Genomic DNA, 24,802 nt, shown 5'->3' with positions numbered 1-24,802 from the left:
AAAATGGTTTCAATTATATACATTAAGAAGATTTTAAAGATCAACGTACAATTGAAGTGAAGTGTGTTTCTTTTGACAAAAAGTTGAGAAAAACTCACAGAACTTTGTCTTTATATATAACTGCAGCAAGACTATATGCACAATAGAAAGAACTGGTATTAACCACAATGGAAGAATGGATGGTGAAGGTGATGGAACTTGTTGACATGGCTAAATTTAAAGCTTTGATCAGAGAAGAGACTTAAATTTAATGAACTTATGATACGTGGTTTTGATAACTAAAAGAAATTACAGGAAAAAAAATTTATGTTGTAATCATAAGGAAAGTTATTTACAGTTGTACTTATAACTGCTACAAAAAAATAAGAAATTACTTCATTTTTTTCTTTTTCTACAGTTTTGCCTGTTCTTTTTTCTTTCTTTACTTTTCTTTCTTTTACTCTGAAGATTAATTTTTATTAATTTTTTATCTTATTTAAAATTCTAATAAAGTTATTATAAAAATAAAAAACAAAATATTTGGAAAGTACCTTGTTATGCCAATTTGTATAGTAGTTAGATCAGATCAAAGGTGCTTTATTATACAAAATCCTGCGAAAGTACTGGATTTGTTGAATGACATTATTCCTTTTTTAAAAAGTGGGAGGCAAGTTATCTTTTTGGGAAACTGGCATATATAATTAGTGAACATATATCCTTTATTATAAAGAACAGTCCTTTATTTCAAAAACCTGTCTTTTATTTAATTCATTATTTATTTTCTTGGGTTTGCTCTTGAATTTTCTTTTGTAAAGCAAAGTTATAACATAAATATTTTTAATACTCTGAACTACTTTCAGATTTGCACCTTCTTCAGGTTTGTCATTTCTTTTTTCTAAGAAAATATTTTCACTGTACATATATTCCTAGCAAAAGAGATCTATAACAGGACACAATAAGCTGAAAAAAATAGAGGGAATTGCATCCATGGCTTGCAGACAGGAATGGGTGGTTCCCCCCTAAAATATTCCTTTAGCCCTAGAAGTTGAAATCTGGGTCTTCTGTGTATCAGAGATGAAGAAGCAACCCAGGCTTTCAATATGATCATCCCTAAGTGGCCTCTCTTTACTTGGTGAGTTTATAGGCTTTTTGGTTTACTAAGGAACCTTGGGAGATGAAGCTGCAGATGTAATCCCTGGAACATCAATACAGAAGATAAAAAGTGGATTTGAGTGACCACAGATATGAGCCTAGGTTTGGGCCTACATGATAGTGTTAAGGGAGGCAAAGGATTTCAACTTCTCCATTGTTGCCCTGACAAAAGTAGTACTTTTTTAGGGATGCATAACTCAGATTTGTCCAAACCTTGATTCCTCAAGGACAATAGTTCATGTGTTACCATGTTATCTTTTACATTCCTTTTGACCTGAAGACTCTGATGAAGTGGCTAGCATGTTTTCTAGGTAGAGGTCTGCTGCCTGTGCTCTGGACTCCCATCCTTGCAGCTTCTTTAGAGTAGAGGCACATATGTAATTGTCTAGGATCTGGGAGACTATCAATACCTCTTTAGAAGAGGGAGTGGTACTTGCAGCCTTGAAAGAATTTGAGGTACGCTCCCTCTTATTTTATACCTTCCTTGCATTCAGCCAGATTTGAATACAATTGTCCAACTTCCAAACCCTCTCTTTTGGGAAAAGTTGTTGAGAGGATGGCAAAATAGATGAAAAATGACTTGGAAAGAAACAGATTATCTAAACCTTTGTAAATCAAGACTTAGCCTGGGATAGAAAAAGCATGGACATTGATGGTAGAAGATCATGTCAAGATCAAGACATAATAGTACACTAATCCCAGTCCTATTTTTCAACCCGCAAAAGAGCGGACCCAAAAATCAACTTCTCAGGAAAACCAGAATTATATATATTTTTTAAAATTGTTTTTTTGTCCCTTCAAATTAGTGTTAAATCCTAGAAAGATTTTCAGAAGTAATTTTCCCTTGCCTTTTTCCTAGGCTGAAACAGTGACTGGTCCTAGGTTACACAGCTGGTTTTGTGCTTAAGGCAGGGGTAGAATTAACAGGCTCCTGGATTCTAAACTTTTGCCTTAGCCACTACCTGAAACTGGCTCTTATATGTAATTAATAGCTTATAACAGCATAATCTTACAACACTGATTGTGCTTTTCATCCCCTCCCTCTTGCACTCCTGTGAATGAGGAAGAGGCCAAACTGAGTATCTTGTTAATACTTATCTCTGTTCCCAGGACTTAAGAAATCAGTTTTGTCCTTTTTGCTTACTAATGGTTCCTAAATATTTGCTTCAAGGTTATCTGCCTGGTTTTCTACATTATTAGAACTCTCAACAGCTTTTATACCATCAATCATGGTATCCTTCAGGCCACTAGTAGGGACTGGAAGTGGGAAACACTCTCTTAGTGGGCAGTTATAACTGGTGGTGATATAGAAGGGAAGAAAAGCTGGTCCCTGGCCCTTAATATGTGAAGTGCCTCATGGTTCGGTCCTTTGCCGATGCTGTCACCAATGTGAAGATGATAGAAGATTTCCTGTCAATTTGGAATGTAGTAACATCAATATCCACTTATACTTTACTTCCCCCCACACCATCCCGCCCAGTGATGCATTAGAAGTCTTGCTCCTATAGTCTGGAAGCTGTAGGAGTCTGGATGGGACAAAGTAGGTTGAAATTGAACTCAAGAAATATCATTTTCCATTAAGATTTTTGGTCAGTCCCAGCCTTAAATATAACCTTTATTTCCAAGAATACTGCTGGATCTTGTATATCTCACAGGAATTTACTCAAAATCCAAATTAAAGAGAGCTGTAAGTCAATGTTTAGAAGCATGCGTGCTTCCTCAGAAACAAAGCCCTGCTGGAATAGTAAAGAATAGCCTGCAAACCTAAAAGAGGTGATTGGGAATAACTTCAATTGTTTACCTTCTGGTAAATGGGAGTGTTATGACTTGCCTTATTCCCCATAGCAGCTACCTTTTGCGAATTGCCATGTATGTGTTCAAAATTCTATGTCAAAAAAGGGTGAGACTCCTGATCCTAACCTTGTGCCCATTATTGCTTTTAATAGATTTTCTTCCTTTTAATCAAATGAAGTAAAAAAGAAAGCAGAGTTTTGGCAAGATTAAATACTGTACAATTCCTATCCAAAGTCTTTAATTGGAAAGCATATTTCTAAATTACTGTAGATCAGATTTTTTTTTCCAGATTTGCCTAAGAATTATACCCTTCTTATATATATATATATAAATTGTGTTATAATAATAATAGGAGACTTCAACAACTTGAACATCTGTTGGAAAAACAATTTGGCCAAGCCTGTAAGTTTCTTCAGTGAATATTGTTGATCTGGACCTTGGACCTTGCATGTGGATTTGCAGACTTATGCCTTGCCCTCAGACTTTGTGTTGCTTGTGACTTTGATTCATTGGGACTTGTGTTTCCGTGTGAGTGGGACCTGCGGAATAACATTAAGGGGCTTGTAAAATCTCAATAAAGACTTCAAACTCTCTTGGTGTTATGCGTGCATGGACAAGGACAAGACATTTGCCAAGCACCTAAAAGATGATCATGTGATCATGACTCTGTGTGTGGGGGTGGGGGTTCTACAGCAGTATTAGCTTTGAGAATGGGTCATAAGAAGCTTTTTTAAAGTCCCTGGTAACTTTGTACGGTTGTTAAGTGACTGGCCAAAGTGAAGACTACTTGTAGCCAGTTTGTGAGCATTTAGAAAAAAATCCAATGTTTGGCAGGAGCCAGCATGGATTTATTAAGAATAAATCATGCCAAACTAACCCTATTTTCTTTCCTGATAGACTGACCAGTTTACTTAATGATAGGAACGCCATGTCTTCAGCAAAGCATTCAAGAAACTTACAATGAGATTATAGTAAAGTAATGGATTATGCTGTTGTTAGAGGGATACAGAGTTGGCTGAACAATCATACTGGTTTATCGAGTTTGCAAATAACACAAACATAGGTGGATTGCAAAGAATTTAGAAGACAGTCAAGATACAAAAGCATCTTGGAAAAGTTGAAATAAGAAATAAAAACCAGCAAGATTAATTTCAAGAGACACAAATACAAAGCCTTACAACAAAGATTGAACAGGAGGCATGGTCATTATAATGGGCAGCTGTAACTACAAAAAAAAAGTCATCTTAAATGGAATAAACAGATGTATAGCTCAAGATCAAGAAAAATCTTAATTCCTCTTTCTCTCACATTGGTCTTACTACAGCTAGAATACTGCGCCTAGTTCTAGGCACTGCATTCCTCATATGGTTTTCCTTTATACCCCTCATCAGCTTGGTCATTTTTTCTAAACATACTCAAATTGTAGAAATTCTAGAAAAAAATGACCAAGCTGATGAGGGATATAAAGGAAAACCATATGAGGAATAGGAAGGACTGGGAATGCTTAGCCTGGAGAAGATTTGCAAGGAGGCGTAATAATGATATTCAAGTATCTGAAGATCTCTAACATGAAAAAATGAGAGAAGAAATATTCAGAGGTATTCCAGAGAAAAAGACAAGACATAATGAGCTGAATTATAAGGAGGCAGCTTTCAGTTTGCTGTTATCTGATTGTAAGAGCTATTCAATAGTGGAACAGATCGCTTTAGGAGATAGTAGACCTTTACTAGAAATCTTTAAACAGATAAAATTCTTAAGATAAATATATCTCTGTTTCATTTATATAAATCATGTATCTGAAATAACTATGAGAAATTCATTTTAGTCCATGCATAATTTTCCTGTTTTAGAAAGCAATTTTTGTGGTTAACAAATAAGTTTTATAATTAATCCCATGAGATGTAGAATTTGAGACAACTTTCTTAAACAGAGCTCCAAATATAGCCACTGATTATAGAGAAATAACCTGAAATTTTCAACATATCATAAGACATCAGGACTGGCCAACATGACGAAAAGCAGCAGAAGCATTAAGGTGATTCTGTTGCCTGGTGGGTTTTTGGGGAAGGCTGGGCTGTGGGGCTGTTAATTCTGAGTGGCCCATTTCTATAATAAAAATAATGAAACCTTAGTATTTCAACTTTTTTTCACAGTCTTTCCTCACCTTTCCTGTGTTACCGTGTTTCCCTGAAAATATGCCCTAGCCCGGTTTTCATGCATGTGCCTAATATAAGCCCTACCCCAAAATTAAGCTCTTGTTAAGCCCCACCTTAACAAGATTTTTACGTATGTGCCTTGGGTGAGGTGCATAAAATCATAAAAATCGAGCTAGGATGGGGGGAAGCTGCCCCACGTGCCCTGCACCCACTTACCTTAGGACTCCTGCAGCCAGGCCTCCCATGCCCTGACAACTGTTGCGCTGCTCTCATGGCCAGATGCCGCATGACTCGTCGCGCAGCCCATGCAAGCTGTCTCCAAGTTGTAAAACTGTCTTCCAGCTGTTTTTCAGTTGATTAAAACAATTTTAACTTCTATAGAATTTTTTTTGTTTTTTTGAGGAAATAATGTTTTAAAAAGCTACCATCAGCTATCCTTTTCCTTTTGGCTAAACTTCTCTAAGTGCACTCCAACCATTGCCTCTTGACTGCACTTTCTTTCACTCTTGCTTCCCTTCTGAGAGGGCAGAAAAGAATGTGAGCCAAGAATGTGTATGGTATGCTGCCACTCATGGCAGGAGACTAAGAGGCGCCGGGGCCGCTGCTCATGTGCGCAACAACACAACATGCTATGCTGCATCCTGCCGCGAGCAGCGGCACTGACATGATGAGCCTCGTGGTGTCCTGCCACGAGCAGCAGCATCAGCACAATGTGCCATGCAGCCTTCTGCCTTCACCAGCGGCACCGGCGTGATGTGCCACACAGCCTCTTGCCACAAGTGGCAGCATAGCATATGCATACTTGGCTCGCATTCTTTTTTGCCCTCTCAGAAGGGAAGCAAGATTGAAAGAAAGTGCAATCAAGTGGAAATGGTTGGAGTGGACTTAGAGGAGTTTATCCAAAAAGAAAAGGATAGCTGATGGTAGCTTTTTAAAACATTATTTCCTTAAAAAAAAACAAAAAACCTCCAGAAGTTAAAACCGTTTTAATCAGCTGAAAAACAGCTGGGAGACAGCTTTACAGCTCAGAGATAGCTTGCACGGGCTGTGCAACGAGCCATGTGGCATCTGGCTGCAAGTGGCCGAATAAGTTGGGCAGCAGTACAACAGGTGTCGTGGCATGGAAGGTGTCGCTATGATGGTCCTAAGGTAAGCAGGTAAGACATCCCCTGAAAATAAGACCTGGGGCTTATTTTGGGGCCCAAAAGAAAATAAGAGAGGGTCTTATTTTCAGAGAATCATGGCATGCATTTTTAGTTTGTAAACTATGGAGATCTTTCACTATTATTATATTACAAAATATTTATAGATCTTTCAGGCTGAAGGCAAAGGATAAATGTTTCAAATAATTAATCAAATTAATATCGTTAGTGACATTAAATTATAGTCTCAGAATAAAAGCAGGTTTGAATCTGAGTAGCTTTTTTAGTTAGACTCAGAAGGTGTGGAACTTTCCTTCTTTTTTACAGGTCTTGAACAAGCTTACATTTTCTAAAGTTTTGCATTATATATCATATCCCAAATATTAGACAATGTTAGAAATCTTGCATCTCTTGATGCAGGGAATAGATTTCTTTTCAGTCTTAATGTGGCTTATTATCATTCCCTTCCCTATTCAATGTATGATTCTCCTTTTCCCCTCATATCTGATGTTTCCCCTTATCATTTATTCTGTTACCCCTTCACCGTCAGATGTATGAAATATGATTGGACCATTTTCAGCCAAAACAATGATTTAAAAAAACATAGAAGATAGTGTTTTCACTTAGGCTTTTTAACACAAAGGATAAAAATTAAGTAGAAAAAAAGTTCAAGTATCAGTTGGTTGTTTCAGTTTTTAAAAAAGACAAGTACAAGGAAGGGCAACTAAAAACTACTGATGGCAAATGAACTCCAACATGAAATACTCTTAAATTTATGGCCCTATCATAATACACTTGAATTTATAGGAGACTATTTAATTAACTGTTCCTTTGCAACTTTTTCTTGACTTTGCAGGTTGAAATGCATATTTATATTACAGCCCTGCACAAAAAGTAAAATATTTAGAAACAATATGCAAAAAATCATTTGGCTAAAAATATGTGATTGTTAAATACATATGACTATAACTTAATTTTGTTCACAATCAAAATACATCATTGAATTCACTAATGTATATGCAATTCCCCATAAAAGCGCTTACAAGACAAACAAAACAGGTGCATCACCACAAATTAATAGGATTATTTTGAAAATGGTCCACTAAGTTAAATTTTATTCAATACATTCCCTACCTGAAGGACAGGCACTTTTTGCGGTGTGTTCTGTGGTGATTGGTGAAGCTGTGCCCAAGGCTGATGGTGAGAATGTGGTGGTGGTGGTGAAGACTGATGATGAATTCCTGTATGAGGCTGCATGGGAGGACATGTTGGCATTTGCTGTTGAAAAGATGACTGACTGGGATGCTGCTGACCAGATATTAATCGTTCTTGTATTGCTTGTGGATCAGCAAGGCTAACACCTGGACAACCATTTGGTCTCATGTGACCACCCATTTCCCGTGGTGCTGAAGACATACCCATGAATGGACGATTCTGTTGTATATTCCGAGGGCCCATACTCCTCTGTCCAATTCCCATGGCACTAGATGGCTGGTGAGATGGCTGAGGATGTGGTATATTTGGATAACTGCCAACTTCCATTGGTATTCCAGCACTACCAGGTCTGACCTGTGGTGGAGGAGTACCTGCTGGGTTACTCATTGCTTTCATAGGTGACATGGGAGGTGGAGAAGCATAAGTTCCCTGAGGCTGTGATGGGTGCATAGCTTGAGTGTTCATTTGGTTAAGTGAGCCACTAGGGTGAAGGGGCTGCTGGTGTATTAGTCCTTGACTACTGTTAGATGGAAACCCTACAGCATTTGGGTACCTTGGTACAGACTGATTCATTGGAGTGTTATTTGTAAGGCCTAAATTTTGATTCATCCCTGTATTGTTTACTAATCCCTGATTTATGTTGCTGTAAGGATAACGAGAATACTGCCCTGAGCTGTTTATAGTAGGTGAAGGTACTGTCTGGCCCCGAGAACTAAAATTAAGTGTTTGTGGCCTAACGGCACCCTGTTGAGGAGGGTTGGAAGAGAATCTGGGACTGTGGGCTACTGATTCTCCATGGAGAGCTGTGGGGGGATGATGATGAAACTGTTGCACTGAGTGTCGTAAAGAAGGCCCAATGCTTGGATTCTGTTGGGACACATGAGACATGTGGCCAGGTCCTGAGGTGGTAATAAAAGGATTTCCCTGATTAAGACCTTCCTGGCTTTGAGAAAACTGATTTATCCTCTGTTGCTGGGGTTGACCGTGCTGCTGTATTGAAAAGTCACCACGAGCCATGTAATTTCCCAACTGCTGCATATGCTGAGGATGTCCCTGTCCCTGTGGTCCCGATGGTGTTGATGGCGGCTGGGCAGGTGGTGGTTGCTGCTGCTGGTATGGTGCCCGTATCTGGTCTGGCACATGTACTGCCCTTGGCCCCCACATAGAGCTGCCATCTACAAAGGGTTGTCCGTGTCTTTCGTTTTGCATACCAGAATAGACTCCCATCTGACTACCAGTACCTCCACCATGAGGAACTGGAGGATTGTGATATTGTGAATGAGGAGATGCTATGCCATTGCCAGGCGCACTGCTCATCATTCTGTTGGGCTGATCCATTAAATGCATTTTCTGTTGCTCATACTGATTATAGTGATCGAAGTGGGTCAACTTTGCTTGATTTTGACTGGTTGTAGGATGATGAAGGGATGACTGTAGTGAGGAAAATCCTTGATCAATAGGCATTTGTTGCCCCATAGAGTTTACTGAATTTTCAGGATATCCGCAATCACCTAGGCTTTCCAGTCCTTCACTGAAAATATTCCCATCTTCTCCAAAAAGACTCATCATTCCTGGATCTGCCATCTTTGTTGCAGCATGCAGTGCCTTATAACTAGAATACTAGTTTGTGCTTCACCTCACCAAGATGTTTGTCTTCAGAGCCTTAGTCATCAACCAAATGCCTTAATGTCATTCCATATTTCCTTAATTTTGTGGATCATGGAGTGTCAGGCAGCTTGTTACCAATCCTAAAAAAAAAAAAAATACAAAAATAGGTTGAAAATAAAAAGCCAAGTAATTATTATAGATATCAGAGCTTTATATTGATGTCACATGGAAGCGTTTAATATTTTTATTTACCCAGGTAGGAAAATATATTATATAAAAAATTCAAAAGGCAGGAAACAGTAATCTTACGTTAATCCACTACCTATACTTTCTTATCTTCCATTCCTGGACAGAACAAAAGAACACAACAGACAGCTGAAGCAGCTGCACAGCAGGCAGTATAATACATGAATATAAGCAAACAGCCCATCTGCTGAACAAAATCCTGAAAATGCTCTAGTTACTAACAACATGTCCTTAACCGTATATTCCCAAACTATGTAATCTGGTAAAAGAGAAAGCCTAAGTAAATGTTACAATAAACTAAAAAGTGATCTGGCAAGTACTTATGGTTAGATTCCCCCAATATATTTTTCCCTCAATTTATTGATCATTTGACTAACATGTAAATCCGATCTGATAAATAACTAAATTGCAAACAAATACTGGTTTGAGTAATATAGTACTAAAGTTTAATACTACTAGTTTAGTACCTTCAAGTATTCCCATGCATAATCCTACCAATTAATCAGAATTATTATTTCCACATTATAGATAGAGAGAACTGAGGGTGAGAAACTGCACCTTGTCTTTGGTCATCTATCAAAGTTCACATCAGAGGATTCAAGATTGTTTAACATTTTCAGCAAAGGAAACATTTAAACTGTAAATCTTCTGATTTGCAATTCCACCTCTATATAACTAGGAAAATGTTACCTACCTGATCAAATAATTCACTTGAGTAAAAGAAAACTATTGGCATAGGAGGACCAAAAGAGGCAAAAACTTATAGTTTGAAAATAAAGGAGACAAGAAATATATTATAGGGTGCTAGTCCTTTTCAAGGACAAGATTTAGACCAAAAGTCTAAATATACTATTTTTGTAGCTGCTCCGAAGAAAGTCAGAAGTAACTTCTTTATATATCTTTCTTTTTCTCTTTTTTATTTTGTTACTATTCACTTTTCTTTTATTCTTTAATATGTTTTCTACTTTTCTGTTCCATAGTTTTTTAATCTTACGTAAACATTTCTTTTAATAAAAATTATATTTAAACAAAGGATTATCAGAATTGAATTATCAGGCACAGGCTTGACAGCAGTCCCAAACTTAAGCCCTATACTGCTATAAAAGCACAACAGGGAAAGGCCTAAAAATATTTATGGTTTTTTTTTCTTCCCATTAAATTAAAAGTATTTTTTGCTCAGAATTCAGCTAATAAACAGCTAATAAACACTGCTACATTTTATTGCACATCACAATGTATGTAAAAGTAGTCCTCAACTTACAACCAAAATTGGGACCAGAATTTCCATCATTAAGTTGTTGTGATTGTAAGTTGAGTCAGACCCAATTTTATGACAATTTTTATGACAGTTGTTAAGCAAAACACCATGCAAATCACAGTCATCAGGCAAATCGAGCTTTCCCAATGCTTTTTGCCAGAAATCTGCAAAAAAATGTCACAGATTTTGATCATGTGACCAGAGGACACTGCAAGCAGTCATGAATGCAAGCTGGCTGTCAAGCGTCCTAATTGCAATCACATGATTGCAAGGGGTGACATAATGGTCATAAATAAGAGTACAGGTTGTTAGTCACTTTTCGTAGATTTGTAGTAATTTTTAGCCATCATTAAATTGTCATAAAACGACTGAGGACTGTATGCGTATGTAGGTTCTATCCTTCATATTCCCTATCTTTCCTATTATTTTCTTTTGTATTTCTGTACCTTATAGTATTAATACATAAATAAATAAAATTTTGGATAAGCAGGACCCCATGGTAGAAGAGTAATAGGAACAGGAAGTAAAAATTGGTGGGGCTCCTAAAGAAAATATTAAAAGCATAAGTGCAAACAAGTCAGAGATTCACAATTCAAGAGAAGAAGTAGATTCAGTTCTTGAAGGACTTCAGGGATTCTTGAACTTAAGTTACTCTTGTTTCATCCACCGGACTTTGTGCATGCTTATCACAATGGATTCCATCTACTATAGTGAGGGTTCCAGAACCTGCTTCCTATATTGTGGAGTTGGCAGATGGGCAGGTTTAAAAGTGACATGTGGAACAGCTGGGCAGGCAGTCTGCCAACCTGATCCTGTTACTTCAAGCAGCCCTGTGTCATCTGCACAACCAGTTCCAAAGAAGGAAGTATATAGGAAACACTCAACAATGAATTATCAACAGTGTCATCCCCTGTGGCTCTGCTGAGAGTGATTGTCATTCTATGACCCCCCCCCCAAAAACCTGGAGTTTTCCAAATGGATGATTGATCATTCAAAGGGGGTTGAGATTGGGCTGCTGTGTATTGCAAGACAAATTAAGATTATGTTATCACAAGAAGAGTTGTTGGGAATTACAGGCTGGAAGAAATTAAGATTGTGCTTTAACAAGATTACTACTCTTAAACTCAGGTAGGGTTGCTGTTATTCCTTTTGGTATAACCTGCTGCAGATAGTTATTTTTTGTATTATTATCAATATGTTTGTTCAAGGAGTTTGCAGTTTCATGATATGTTGCCGGGTGATAATTCAATAAAAACGAAAGCTCAAAATGAGCCAAGAGTAGCAAAGGATACTAAGAACAACAAAAAAGAAAAAGAAATGCTCTATAGAAATGACAAATGCTAATAAGTAAAAAAGAAAAGGCATGATTACTTCTTTTTTTGGTTCAATTTTCAACTATAATAAGAAAAGTGAAAACAGAATCAGGGGGCAGGACCAATGCTTGAGACTGATATAAACATGGTCAGGAAACACAACTTTAAATGTTTTAAACTCCATGATCACATGAATATATTAGGATGTTGGATAAGTGGATGTAATATTGCAAATCCTACAGAAGTGATAAATGATTTGAAGATAGATGATGATTCTAATTTTTAAAAACTATAAAGGAGGATCCAGTACCCGCTTGGATGCTGCTGTCTAGAGCAGAGAACAGTCTGTTAAATATCTTGAAAACAATGGGCTAATTATCAGAATTGAATTTATCAAAGATAAATCTTGCTAGACTAATGTTAGTTAAATAATTAGTTAATCACTTAGTTAATTAGGTGACTAATAGTGTCTGATTAGATTCCAGAAATAACTTGGGGTTATTCCAGAGGGTCTTCTGTATGGTTTAAACAAGATTGGTAGTCACTAGGATAAGGGAGCAGACAGGGCTTTGGACTGGATTATGCAAGGTTTTCAAAACTCCCCCTGGTTTATTGAGATTACATGGATTAAAGCCACTATTAGGGCCTACTTTGTGCTAAATACCTCCTAACAATTTTATGGTTCTACAGTTATACATTACAGTATTTAAATTCTAAAATGTTTCTAAAACTAAAACATTACTTACATTACCTAATACCAGGTGCCTCTCCAATGCCTTTAAAATCTTCCATTAAAATGGCATCTGGTAAAAATAAACTGTTTGGGACTAACATCTGACTGCTCTGTCAATCATTTTTAGGCTATATCTTCTCTTCACTATTCCTTGAAAATAAGAAATTGAATGGTAGTGGAAACATGTGAAAATCATGGAACACATATATAATACATATGTATGAATTGGTCAAAACACAGTTCAATTTTGAGATCTGATATAGCAATATTCAAATCTGAAACACAATGGTAACAAGATTAAATTTCAAGCTAATTTGGGATTCAGTAAAATATTCACTTCCTAGTCTATCAAAATGCCTTCAAGTATTTCATTTTTTGGCAGGATAGAAATAGAAATTGGGTTTTTCCACCACAAATTTGTGAAATATTCCCCATGTATCTCTAAGACACCAGAGATGATGGGGGGGGGGGGATTTTCCAAATTATGACGCAAAGACCCTACAGAGAAACTATGATCCAGTGCAGGAAGTTCTTTATTTTAAAAATAAAAATGTGTAAAGTTCACATTTATATCCAAAACATCAAGGAGAAACCACTCTTGACCATTTTGTTTCCTGAACAGACAGGTTTGCTTGCATGACATTGTTTACATGAGGCTGAGGTGCATAATGAGATTTGGCTCATTATGCACGTCAGCATCAATGTCAGCATCAAAGAGGCCATGACTCTCCCTTTATTCACATATGGAAAGAAACTTTAATAATGACCAAGAAATTGGAAAACTGAATCACTGAGCCTCCTTCAAATGTCCCTGAAGTGATTTGCAGCATGTGATTTGAACCTTTACATTGATTTGCAGATTCAACTCAAAGGACTGATATGATCTAATTTCCTTCAAATCAAATCAGCCTTTCAAAACTTTAGCATCCTAGTATGCAGAAATTCATTCTACATAGATAAAATAATTTATTTTGAACATAATAAATTCCAGAATTTCAGTTAGTAAGTTTTAAAATATCAAAATAAATAAAATGGTTTTCATGAAAGGAATGTCAATTTAAATGAATTATTTAGTCCAAACACAATTTAAGAAAACAAAATTTCAACAAGAACAGATCACATTTAACTGATTATCAACATGTATGGGCTCTTTTGGAACGTTATTACACATCTCTGTTAAAATCATGGCAATTATCCAGGGCAACATTTTGAAAAAATGGTCTTTCATTTTCTGGTTTATGTGCAGCTAGATATATTTGGACCCTATTAGGACACAGACAGGGTTCTAACTCTGAGTCTCATGAACATTTAACATTATGGAAAAAAAGGTTTTAAACATAAGTGTTTTATTGGAAACAAGGCAGAATCTGGAATAGCTATTTTAAATCAATTACTTTGTAATGATTATTTTGATTTTCAACTACTGCAATTAGAATTTTATTTGTCCAATACACAAATCAGTGGCAATATAAATAACTTTTAATTTCTCAATTAGGATTAAACTACATGTGTCAGCAGCCTCAAGATATAAAAAGCTTATCATTTTTAGTAGAGTCTATGTCTGAAAACAACTGACTAAAATTATATCAGAAATTGGAAAACATTAATGTCAAAATTATTGACACTTATGATTTATAGAATAACAAGCTGGCATACCAAATAATTGAACCTCAATACATCCAAATTAATCTTTCAGAAAATATGGACTGGATTATAAATTTTGTTTGTGGAGGCATAAGAAATGTGAAGGTCCATAAACTCATGATTTAGTCATGTATGCTGCTGATTTCTTTTTGTAACATTTAAGAGATGTATGGGTAAATGTTGTCCAAGTTAATGGCATCTTGAATTATATGCCAAAATTATGGAATATTACACTTTCTTAGAAATATTGGTTATACAGGGAATGGAGAAGAGACAATCAATTATATTAATAGAAAAGTATTATTCTCCAAATACCGAACACTGGATGCAAGAAATGTATAATATAATTATGTTATATTTAGATATTGTATATAATCTATATATTATATAATCTATATTATATATTATAAATGTAATATATATATAAATATATAAATATAATATAATTATAGATTTGTTTAATAATTTCTTTTTCAATTAATTTTCAATTAATTTTTAATTAATTACATTTCTTAGTGCTTAATAAATATTGTGTTGTCTGGGTATTCAATTTGCTTAACAATACATATTACGTTCTTAATATCCACCCCTTTTTTCTAACCATTGATAAAATAGATTCCATGTTTGATAATATTCCATATCTTCTTTCTGTTTCATTTTTAATGTCAGTCTCTCCAAATACTCTAGTATTTTCTTAATTATTTTTTCATCTTGTGGTGTTTTTCCATTTTTCATTTAATAATTACTGAATATAGTATTTTTTTCTACTAATCAAAGAATGTCATAACATGCTTCCTTTTGGCATATATTTTATAAGTCAATATTATCTATATTTAATGAATAATTTAATTCATGATTATAAATGATTAAATAAATATGAATTTAGGTCATTTATTTCAATTTAGCATGTTCATTTTTTAAAAAAAAAAATTCTATGCATCTATCTTATTTTATTTTATTTTTATTTTATTTTTGTTTTGATATTGCAACTTCATTAAAATATTGGATATATGTATATTATTTTTTATTTGTTTTTGTAGCTATTTATAAGAGACACTTTAACTGATGAACAACTCTCTTGCATATGTAGCAAACACAAAATCTGTTCAAAATAATATATTATGCAAACATTCAAGTATCCGAGAAATTTTTTGGCGCAAACAATTTTTATATCCCTAAGTTTTGTACAATATATGCATAATTTAAACAAAAAAGCCAAAACAAAAATTAAAACCTGTTTTAATTTAAATATACCTGTTAATGTAATGCATAAAGCTGGGATCTTTGCCGAGGCCTTTGATACGGGAGAGTTAAAAACCCTTTAATTGTTCCTATCCGGTTTATCATTCTCACTATCTATTCTTTTTGTGGGTTATTATTGTACTTCTCTTATTTTCATTGTCAATGAAAGTCATTGTGTGTCAGACAGCATACAAGATAGAAAGATAGAAAGACAGACAAATAGACCTGGAGTCTGAATTGTTGTCTTATGTGAAAGAACAAGCAGGCTATAACTCTTGAAAACGAATTAAATCAAATAATTTTATTTGCGTTCTAAGGGACATATGTCTTTAATTCAGGTCTATCTCCAGATAATTACATGGATATAGCCATGCAGTTATATTGACAACAAATGTAATGGTATGTGGGAATGACCTTGGGGGGGAGTGATGCTTCCTGGTAAGAGAGGATGTAGACCATAGCTGCATAATAGGTGTATAAAGAGATTCCCCAAATTCTCAGGCTGAAAAAAAGATAGTGGGAGATTTGTACTTCCAGGCTTGCAAGAGTCTCTTGATGCAATCTTACCATAAAGTAGAATTAGATCATTTGGTTGTGTTTCCTGTCTGGCCTACAATATAAAACCTCATTATTGTATTGTAATCTTTCAACTGTTCTTTTCAACTTCATACATAGAACATTTCTAGGAATTCCTACATCTAAACTCTAAGTAAATTATGTGTAGATAAGGCAGGGCCAGGTGCTGCCACCTGCTGAGATATAAAAAAATTAGATACCCTGTTTTCCCCCAAAATAAGACATCCCCTGATAATAAGCCCAATCGGGCTTCTGAGTGCATGGCAATAAGGCCAAGCGCTTATTTCAGGGTTCAAAAAATATAAGACAGGGTCTTATTTTCAGGAAAACACGATAGATAGATAGATAGATAGATAGATAGAGAGAGAGAGAGAGAGAGAGAGAGAGAGAGAGAGAGAGAGACAGACAGACAGACAGACAGACAGACAGACAGACAGACAGACATTCAATATTATGCTATCAGGAGGAGGAGACAGGGAAAAAGACAGTATTTTTCTTCTGGTATTGTAGCACTGCTAAACCTTTCTCTACAGGTAGTCTTTAATTTACAATGACAATTGAGCCTGGAATTTGGGGCATAAATCATTAAGGTCTTAAGTTTAGTTTTTACAAAAGTCATTAAGTGTTGATTGTTAAGTGAATCATGTGGCCCTTAAGAGAATCCATTTTGTCCAGTGGATGTTGGAAAATGGCAAAAAACATCACAATGTTATTATGTGACTGTGGATTGCTACAACCATAAATGCCAAGCAACCAAAATGCAATCAAATTATCATGGTGGGCATGCGGCAATTTAACTTAAGAACAAGTCTTACATTGAAGACTACCTGTGTATGATCAATTAAAACTTTTGAAGACTATTACTTAAGTCAAGAATTAGCAACACAAATTGTGTCTGGAACACAAAGCACCTCCTGTTGTAGATTTACTTACAGAAAGTCACCAACCATTCCTGAAATGACCAAATCATCATCTTCTAGAAGAAAAAGCAACTGTTCCAAAAAGTGCCTTTGTACACAATCACCAGGGAGCAATCACAGTATTTTCTGATAACTAATTGTCTTGTGTCCAAGCAGGGAAACCTTGCTGCAATATTTATACTAGTACTAGCAGTGCTTAATCTAATGACATACAATACTGTTTGAATTACAATTCTCACATCCCATGATTATTTCTATTTTTCACAAGCACGAAAGCATGATCCAACCACTTTAAGCCACCCTCTTATTGTATTTTAGGCAACCAAGGCTTCTGATGGATCATGCAACAGACCCACAGGAACAACCCCCAGCCTCCTCTGATACCTATCCATCAATCACCAATGCATGGATCAATCTAACAGGTTTAGCCTCCGTGCAGTAAATAGAGGCACAAGAGGATCCCATGGAGACCATGGCAAGAGAGACACCAACAGCTTCCCCAATTTCAGATCACATAGCCAGAATGTAATGCCTGTCCTGTCTCGGGCTCTGAATGAACTAGGATAGGCTCATGGCCATCATGGTGGCCATAAACTCCCAAATCACCTTAGATTTGAGAAGGCATAGTAAAGTCCCCTAAAACCATAAGTTTGGGTAATTCTATGGCCAACCCCAAAATGGTGTCAAGGCGCTCCAGCAGGAAGGTGACTATGAGTGGGGGAGAGAGGCTGGTACAATGTCAACAGTCCCAACTGATCTCTATAACCCAACTTAATGACCTGCAATGCAGTGTTCCTGAAAAAGTAAAGATTTCCTGGATAACAAAGGCCTCACTCACACCCCTGCCACAGACTTTCAGCTAATACCACACCCCAAACCTCACTCTACATATTTCCAAAATGGCTACCACTTTACCAGACCCAGCCAGATTTTGGTAATACACGCTAGGTAGCCCTGTCATAAGAGAGCCCTTATTGCAGACTGATCTGGCCTGAATAAAAGCAGCTGGAGGCCAGATATTAATATTAAAAACTTCAGAATTATAAAAACCAGAAAACTAAAAGTAAAAATAAAGGTTCCTGTGTAAACAAATTAAGAAAAGGCTCCTATGTATCATCTTTGCACACTCCTAATAATATGTCAATAACTTGCATAGCTTTTAGGAAGAAAATAAAGATCTTAAACATTAAAAAAAACAATGGGAACTTTTCTTTCCCATCTCTCTAATTCACCATTTCATAAGCATCATAGTATATAGTAGGCAATTTTTGAAGGATCAAAACTACTGCATTCAATTTCTTTACTTCCAATTCTTGTCACTAAGTATGACATGAGTATTTAAGGTTTGCTTCCCAGGGAACATTATTTGATGTTGGTTCTGCCCCCCAACCCCTTATACTTTTATATGTACTCCATGAATGTTTCATGCTTGTGGAAGAGTCAGGCTGCTTCAATACTTCTATGAAACCTCATGTCTTTCATTTCTGGCTGAATGAGGGAAATACATTTGCTACTTTTATCTATGGTGGACTTTGCCATCTAGTTCAGATACTTTTTGTGATAAGTAGATAAGCTCATCTTTAATTAAGAGATGACTGTATAGAAGGAAACAGCATTTTAATGTTATGGTTTCAAGCAATTTGAGGAATTATAGGAAAAAAACCACATGTGTAATTCTGCCTAACTGAAAACAAAATAGGAACTACCCAGATAATGCAAGACAGATGTTCTATGGTCAATGAAGTTTGTATTAGAAAGCAGCCTGCCCATTCTTTGCACTAGCTGAAGTTTTGGAACATTCTCAAAGGATATTTCTTGCAATAATAGGATAGATAACAGCATAAAGGCCCTGTAGGCATTTTATCTCGTTCCATCTGGGTAGGAGCTACCCACAAATCCCACTTCATACTCTACAGCAGTTTATTTGTATCATACCAACAGAGAAGAAAAAAACATACTTGCAGACTGGAGGTGTGATTCTTATACTATCTTGTCTAGAACAGGCATTTTAGGGCCCATGGACCACATCTAGCCCTTTGGTTGTCCCTGTCTGGCCCATGGCAGCAACAGTGGGGGGCGAAGTGGCAACGGTGGAGAACCATGTCAGGACAGTGGCGGGTGGGGTAGAGGCAGGAAAGCAGCAGGGGTGGGTCAGTGGCAGCTCTCCACAACAATCCTAGTTTCTCATATGGCTCCTTGGGAAAAACTAATTGCCCACCCCTGGTCTAGAAGCTTCATTTTGACTCCCAGATTTAAGTTAATATTAGAATTTAGATGGAATTGCTGAAAATAATTTATCTATTCTCTCTGTAACACCACCACATATGTGATTGGGAGAAAAACATAACCATCATGAATAAACTGGAGCACAAAGATAAAATGAGTGTCACAGGACACAAAAAGATAAAGGTTACAACAGTGAGCTGGAGATTTTGTACTAAGCAGTGGCTGTTAATGCAAGGATGCTTAATCTATTTTCTGGCATATAAAACCAAATATTTAAACTCTTGCTTAATGTTGCTTGTTTTGTTATAAAAGTAACATAAAATGTTACAATCTGCTATGTAACACACACTAAGATTCCTAAATATTAGAAATGTAAGAATTTAACTAAATTATCTTGTAAAGTTCTGGTGCAGAAGGCGGCCGCGCGGGGGATTATGGGAGCGATGGGGCACTCCCATGTGACACTGCTCCTGCGCGAGTTGCATTGGCTTCCGGTGGTCTTCCGGGTGCACTTCAAGGTGTTGGTCACCACCTTTAAAGCGCTCCATGGTTTAGGGCCTGGGTACTTACGGGACTGCCTTCTGCCACCGATAACCTCCCACTGGCCTGTATGTTCCCAGAGAGGGACTCCTCAGGGTGCCGTCGGCCAGACATGTCGGCTGGCAACCCCCAGGGGGAGGGCCTTCTCTGTGGCAGCACTTGCCCTCTGGAACGACCTGCCCCCGGAGATATGTAAGATACCAGATCTCCATGCTTTTCGCCGTGCCCTTAAAACTTTTTTATTTCATCAAGCTGGGCTGGCGTAACCTCCCCCCTTAGATATTTTTAGATATTTTTAATTGTAAATTGATTTTAGTTGGGGTGTTTTAAATTTATTGGGTCAAAATTTGTCTAATTCTTTTAAAAAAGAATTTAAATTTTGTATGTGATGTTTTTATTCTTGGCTGTTGACCGCCCTGAGTCCAGTAGGAGAAGGGCGGTATAAAAATTTAAATAAATAAATAAATAAATAAATAAATAAATAAATAAATAAATAAATAAATAGTAATGTAACTTGTTGATAATTGTACATAAAAGAATAGCTCTAATATTTATTAAACAGATATAGTTATAGAACATCCCTATATAGGTATCCCTTCGGCCGGGGCAGTGGCGCTTACCTTCATCTTGGCGCTCCTTTGCCCGCCACGTCCGTGCGCTGTGCGTAGAAGGGGGCGCTGCTGCTCTCGCCACCCTCCCTCCCTGCCTGGCTGCAGACATCTGCCTGCCCAAAGCAATCTCCCGAAGCAACCCCAATGTCATTTGCTTTTGTTTTGCGGCGGGAGGAGGACGAAAGTGAACAGTGGCAGTGCTCTGGGAGGGCAGGCGGGCCGCAAACATCCCGGGGCTGCTGCACATGCGCAGCAGCCCCAGGACGTCTGTGGCCCAGCGGCTCTCCCGGAGCACCGCTGCGCAGCCACCGTTCTTTTTCTTCCTTCTTCCGCCACGAAATGAGGCCAAGTTCCTGGAGTGGTACTGGCAGGCAGGTGGCCGGGTGGGATTCCAGTGGGCTGCTTCGGAGCCTGAAGCCCCGCAGAGCCGGCACGGGAGGCATGGGTGGAAGGCAGCCTTTTCTGCAGCATCCCCCTCCCCTCTTTGGATTGCCCTGCAAGGGAAGTCTCTGCCTTTGCAGAAATAGGGAGGGCGGTTTGTACAGAGGATTGGCGGGGGGGATGTGGGTCCCTTTGGGATGGAGAGTGGGGCAAGAGAAGGCTCCGAGGTTCACTTGGGCAGTCAAGCCAGATGGCGGAGGGAAACTCAAAGCAATGGGGGCTTCAGAAGGGCAGAAAGTGCTTCAGAATGTGCAGCTCCTGGCTCTAACAGTGAATGATGTCAAGTTGGCCACGCCCACCTAGTCACATGCCCACCAAGTCGCACCCACAGAACCAGTAGTAAAGAATTTTAGATTTCACCACTGGATAGGACAGTTATAGTCAGAGTCTTATTACCTAGTGTTCTTTAATTACTGGAAAATTTAAGTGGCCTTTGAAAATCAACAGCAAGGCTTCAAGATTCCAACCTATATTTTTTATATAAAATCTTTTCTTTGCAATGCAGAACCACGTTAATATAATATTCATCAATCCAGAAGCACTATGTTGTAAAATATAACTATTAAATATTTCTGATTATTTTTATAGAAATTGAGGCAGCTTGTAATTTTATCAACTTGCCCCAAAATGTACACTTCCTGAATGCAATGTACTAAACCATATACCTAAAATAGAAAGTGTAGAAGATGGCTAGTAAAACATATACTGACTATACGGGGAACAAATTGATCAGCTACAATCAGTGGTGGATTGCCCCCGGTTCCGACCGGTTCACAAGGACCGGTAGTAAAACCGGAGGGAGGCTCCGCCCACCGCCTCGGACGTCGTCATATGCGATCTGCGAGCGAGCGATCCCGTTGTGAACCGGTAGTAAAGGTAGGTAGAACCCACCCCTGGCTACAATATTACATGAAAGTATTTATGGAGCATTGAAGTATTTCTCCTCAACCAAAAATTTAAATTCCAAAATAAATTCATTCATTCATTCAATTTCTGTAGGTGCCCAAACAAGTGGCTTCTTGTGGCTCCTGAATACAAAATATATGCTATTTCATTTTGATGCTCTGCTTTAGCCAAGATAATAGAAAAATACAGTGCAATGTTTATTGTTTTATTTCACAAATGCCTATTCATACAATATAATATTTCAAAAAAAGGCTATATACAACAACAATACTGCAAACCACTGTATAAACTAGAAAATCTTGGCACATAAAGCATATGCACTATGTGTGCAAAAGTAAAGCAAAAAGTAAATATAGCCCAATTACTAACTAAAAATAAGACAGCCCAAACTAGAATCTGAATTTGAAAACAGTAACTTTGTGGGAAGATTTAAGATCAAGTGCTAACTATTTACTAATAAGTGTATATGAATTCAATTTCCATCTTATAAAACCTGAAAAAGAGCTTTATTAAGTCAATCTACTGAACTGCTAGTAAATTTAGTTATATGAATAAGTTATGTATGGAAAATTACCACTTAATTTGGAACTATAAAAACAGCCCAGTTCAGGACAATCCAGAATAGTTTCATCTGACTCACTGTCTGGCTCCAGAGCACAATACAGGGAAAATAAGTGTTCACTATCCCATAATCTAAAATAGAAAAACTTGAATGGTCACTTTTGTTTTTTCAGCAGAATGGCAGGAAGTTTGCAAATTGGCTAGAAGTTTATGAAACAATGAAGCATGCCAAATTGTACAGAAATTGGAACATGAGTTTTGACCTATTCTCTCTCTGAAAAAAAGTCAATTTTTTAAATGAATGTCTCTGTGCCTTTGAGACAGACAGTGAAAAAGTTTATTGCAGTTATAGTTCCATGCCAAATGTCTGATTGAGGGATGAGTGTACAATGAAAAGTTGTTCGTATGAAAATGGTGGTTTTTTTCCAGAGTTCAATGGAGCTGAAGCAAAAATATAAAATACAGTCTTTTCAATCTACTCCTACAATATCTCTAAACTGCAGATACAGATCAGAAGATGAGTCTGAAACTGGAATGGAGCAGGTTTAGACTAGCCTATTCCATCTAAAGTCTGAGGTTTGGCAAAATCCAATGCACAGCCCTAAAATAACTTTGAGAGACTACTTATGGGTGAAATAATTACATGTAATCTCTTCCATTACAAAGTAATCTTATCCAATTTTGTTCCATTGAAACTTTTTTATAATGAACATAGATTTAACTCTCCAAATAACATGGGAGAGTCCTTGGTGCAACTCAAAGCCATTACCGTATTTGAAACTGATGAAGGTGTGCTACTAACCATTTTCTCCTCCAGCTTGAGTTTGGGATTTTAAATCAACTTGCCTGGATGTTTTTACAGAAGCTCAAATGTGTGCATATTATTTAATAACCTTCAATTGGCCTAATAAAATATCTCATCTATAAAACATATTGGTCATGAGAAATGTTTCAAAAAGAGGATAAACTCTCAAAGACCCCTTTGAGATAGCAAGATCTTAGCTATGTGTGAGACAACATGCAATCGAATTCTTCATTTCTCTCTTTATTCAGTTTCCAAGGTACCACTTGCCAAGCATCTCTGGGTAGCTTATAGAGCAGAGGTATCAAATTCGCAATGACACATCATCATGTGACATATCACAACTTTTTTCCCCTTTGTTAAAACGGGGATGGGGGTGGCCAGCACATGACACATCCAGCCCACAGGCCGGAGTTTGACACCCGTTATAGAGGCTTAAAAACAACATCTAGAGATCTCAGAAACAAAACCAATGAAGCCAGAGGGAGACAGGCTCAAATATATAGCATTTAACAGGTTCACTCATTAACCTATTTATTCCATACATCATGAAAATCTTCTCAGTTCAGTTCACTGTTTTACAGTGGTTTGGCTCCTATTTGACTGGCTGTTTCGAGTGAAATATGAATGGGAGATTACAGCTCTATTCTACGGAACCTGAATCATGACCTTCCCTGGGGCGTATTTGAATTTTTCTTTTTTTTATTATATATTGTAATATATAATAGCACAATTCAACGTTTTTTGGTTCCGTGGTGTTAACACATATATATACATTATTTACATATTATTTACATATTATTTACATAAAATTGCATCTTTGCATTGGTTATAGTTTAAAAGATAGTACAAATGATAATGCTCAATTCTATTTAATCATTATTATTTTATTTTTTTAATTTGATTTATATGCCGCCCTTCTCCGGAGACTCAGGGCGGCTTACAATGCGTTAAGCAATAGCCTTCATTCTTTTGTATATTTTATACAAAGTCAGCTTATTGCCCCAACAAACTGGGTCCTCATTTCACCTACCTTAGAAAGGATGGAAGGCTGAGTCAACCTTGAGCCTTGGAGAGATTCGAACCAGCAGAAATTGCAGGCAGCTGTTAATAACAGGGTGCACTAAATCACTGTACTATCAAGGCTCTTATTATTGATTATTCCTTGTGCCCCTCATGCTATGCATTGTTTCTTTTCTCCATCCACTTATACCACATTTCCCACACAGTGTAATATTCTGTATTCTCTCTTTCGTTAATCTCAAGTGTTAGTTTATTCATTTCGGCGCACTCTGATATCTTACTGATTACATGTTCTTCCGGTGGTATTTTTTCCTCTTTCCAATACTGAGCATACGTTATTCTAGCCGCTGTTGTTATGTGTATGATTAGATACCTCTTTTTCTTCTCATATTCTTTTTTCAGGATTCCCAGGAGAAAAATTTCTGGTTCAAAATTTTATGTTTTCTTCTATCGTTTCCGAGATCCATTTCCAAATTGTTCTCCAAAATTTTTTGGCTTTGGAGCACATCCACCAACAGTGGTAGAAGGTGCCTTGATGGTGGTCGCATTTCCAGCACTTTGGGCTCATATTAAGGTAAATTTTGGCAATCCTGGCGGGGGCTAGATGCCACCTATGTAGCATCTTATACTGATTTTCCTTGTAAGCTACCACCCTAGTCATTTTAAGGTTACTGTTCCAAATTGTATCCCATCCGTTTAGATTTATGTTGTGCC

The 24,802-nt window shown here is 37.0% G+C and overlaps 1 protein-coding gene across 6 annotated transcripts in view; it reads right to left on the bottom strand.

The window, feature by feature from the left end:
• CHD7 (chromodomain helicase DNA binding protein 7) overlaps positions 1-24,802 on the bottom strand; it is a 199,223-nt gene that overhangs the window by 132,374 nt on the left and 42,047 nt on the right. For 5 of the 6 annotated variants that reach the window (XM_034429835.3, XM_034429834.3, XM_087890607.1 and 2 more), the window contains one exon: positions 7,358-9,186. The exons of the other annotated variant lie outside the window; for it this stretch is intronic. In XM_034429835.3, the coding sequence (XP_034285726.2) occupies positions 7,358-9,022 (1,665 nt within the window). In that variant the 5' untranslated portion in view covers positions 9,023-9,186. The remainder of the gene's footprint in view (positions 1-7,357; positions 9,187-24,802) is intronic. 6 annotated transcript variants of the gene reach the window in all.

The sequence above is a fragment of the Pantherophis guttatus genome, chromosome 3 (genome assembly GCF_059756535.1).
Source record: "Pantherophis guttatus breed Tessera chromosome 3, ASM5975653v1, whole genome shotgun sequence".
In the NCBI taxonomy this organism is placed as follows: domain Eukaryota; kingdom Metazoa; phylum Chordata; class Lepidosauria; order Squamata; family Colubridae; genus Pantherophis; species Pantherophis guttatus.
This window is presented reverse-complemented; position numbering and strand designations above follow the sequence as displayed.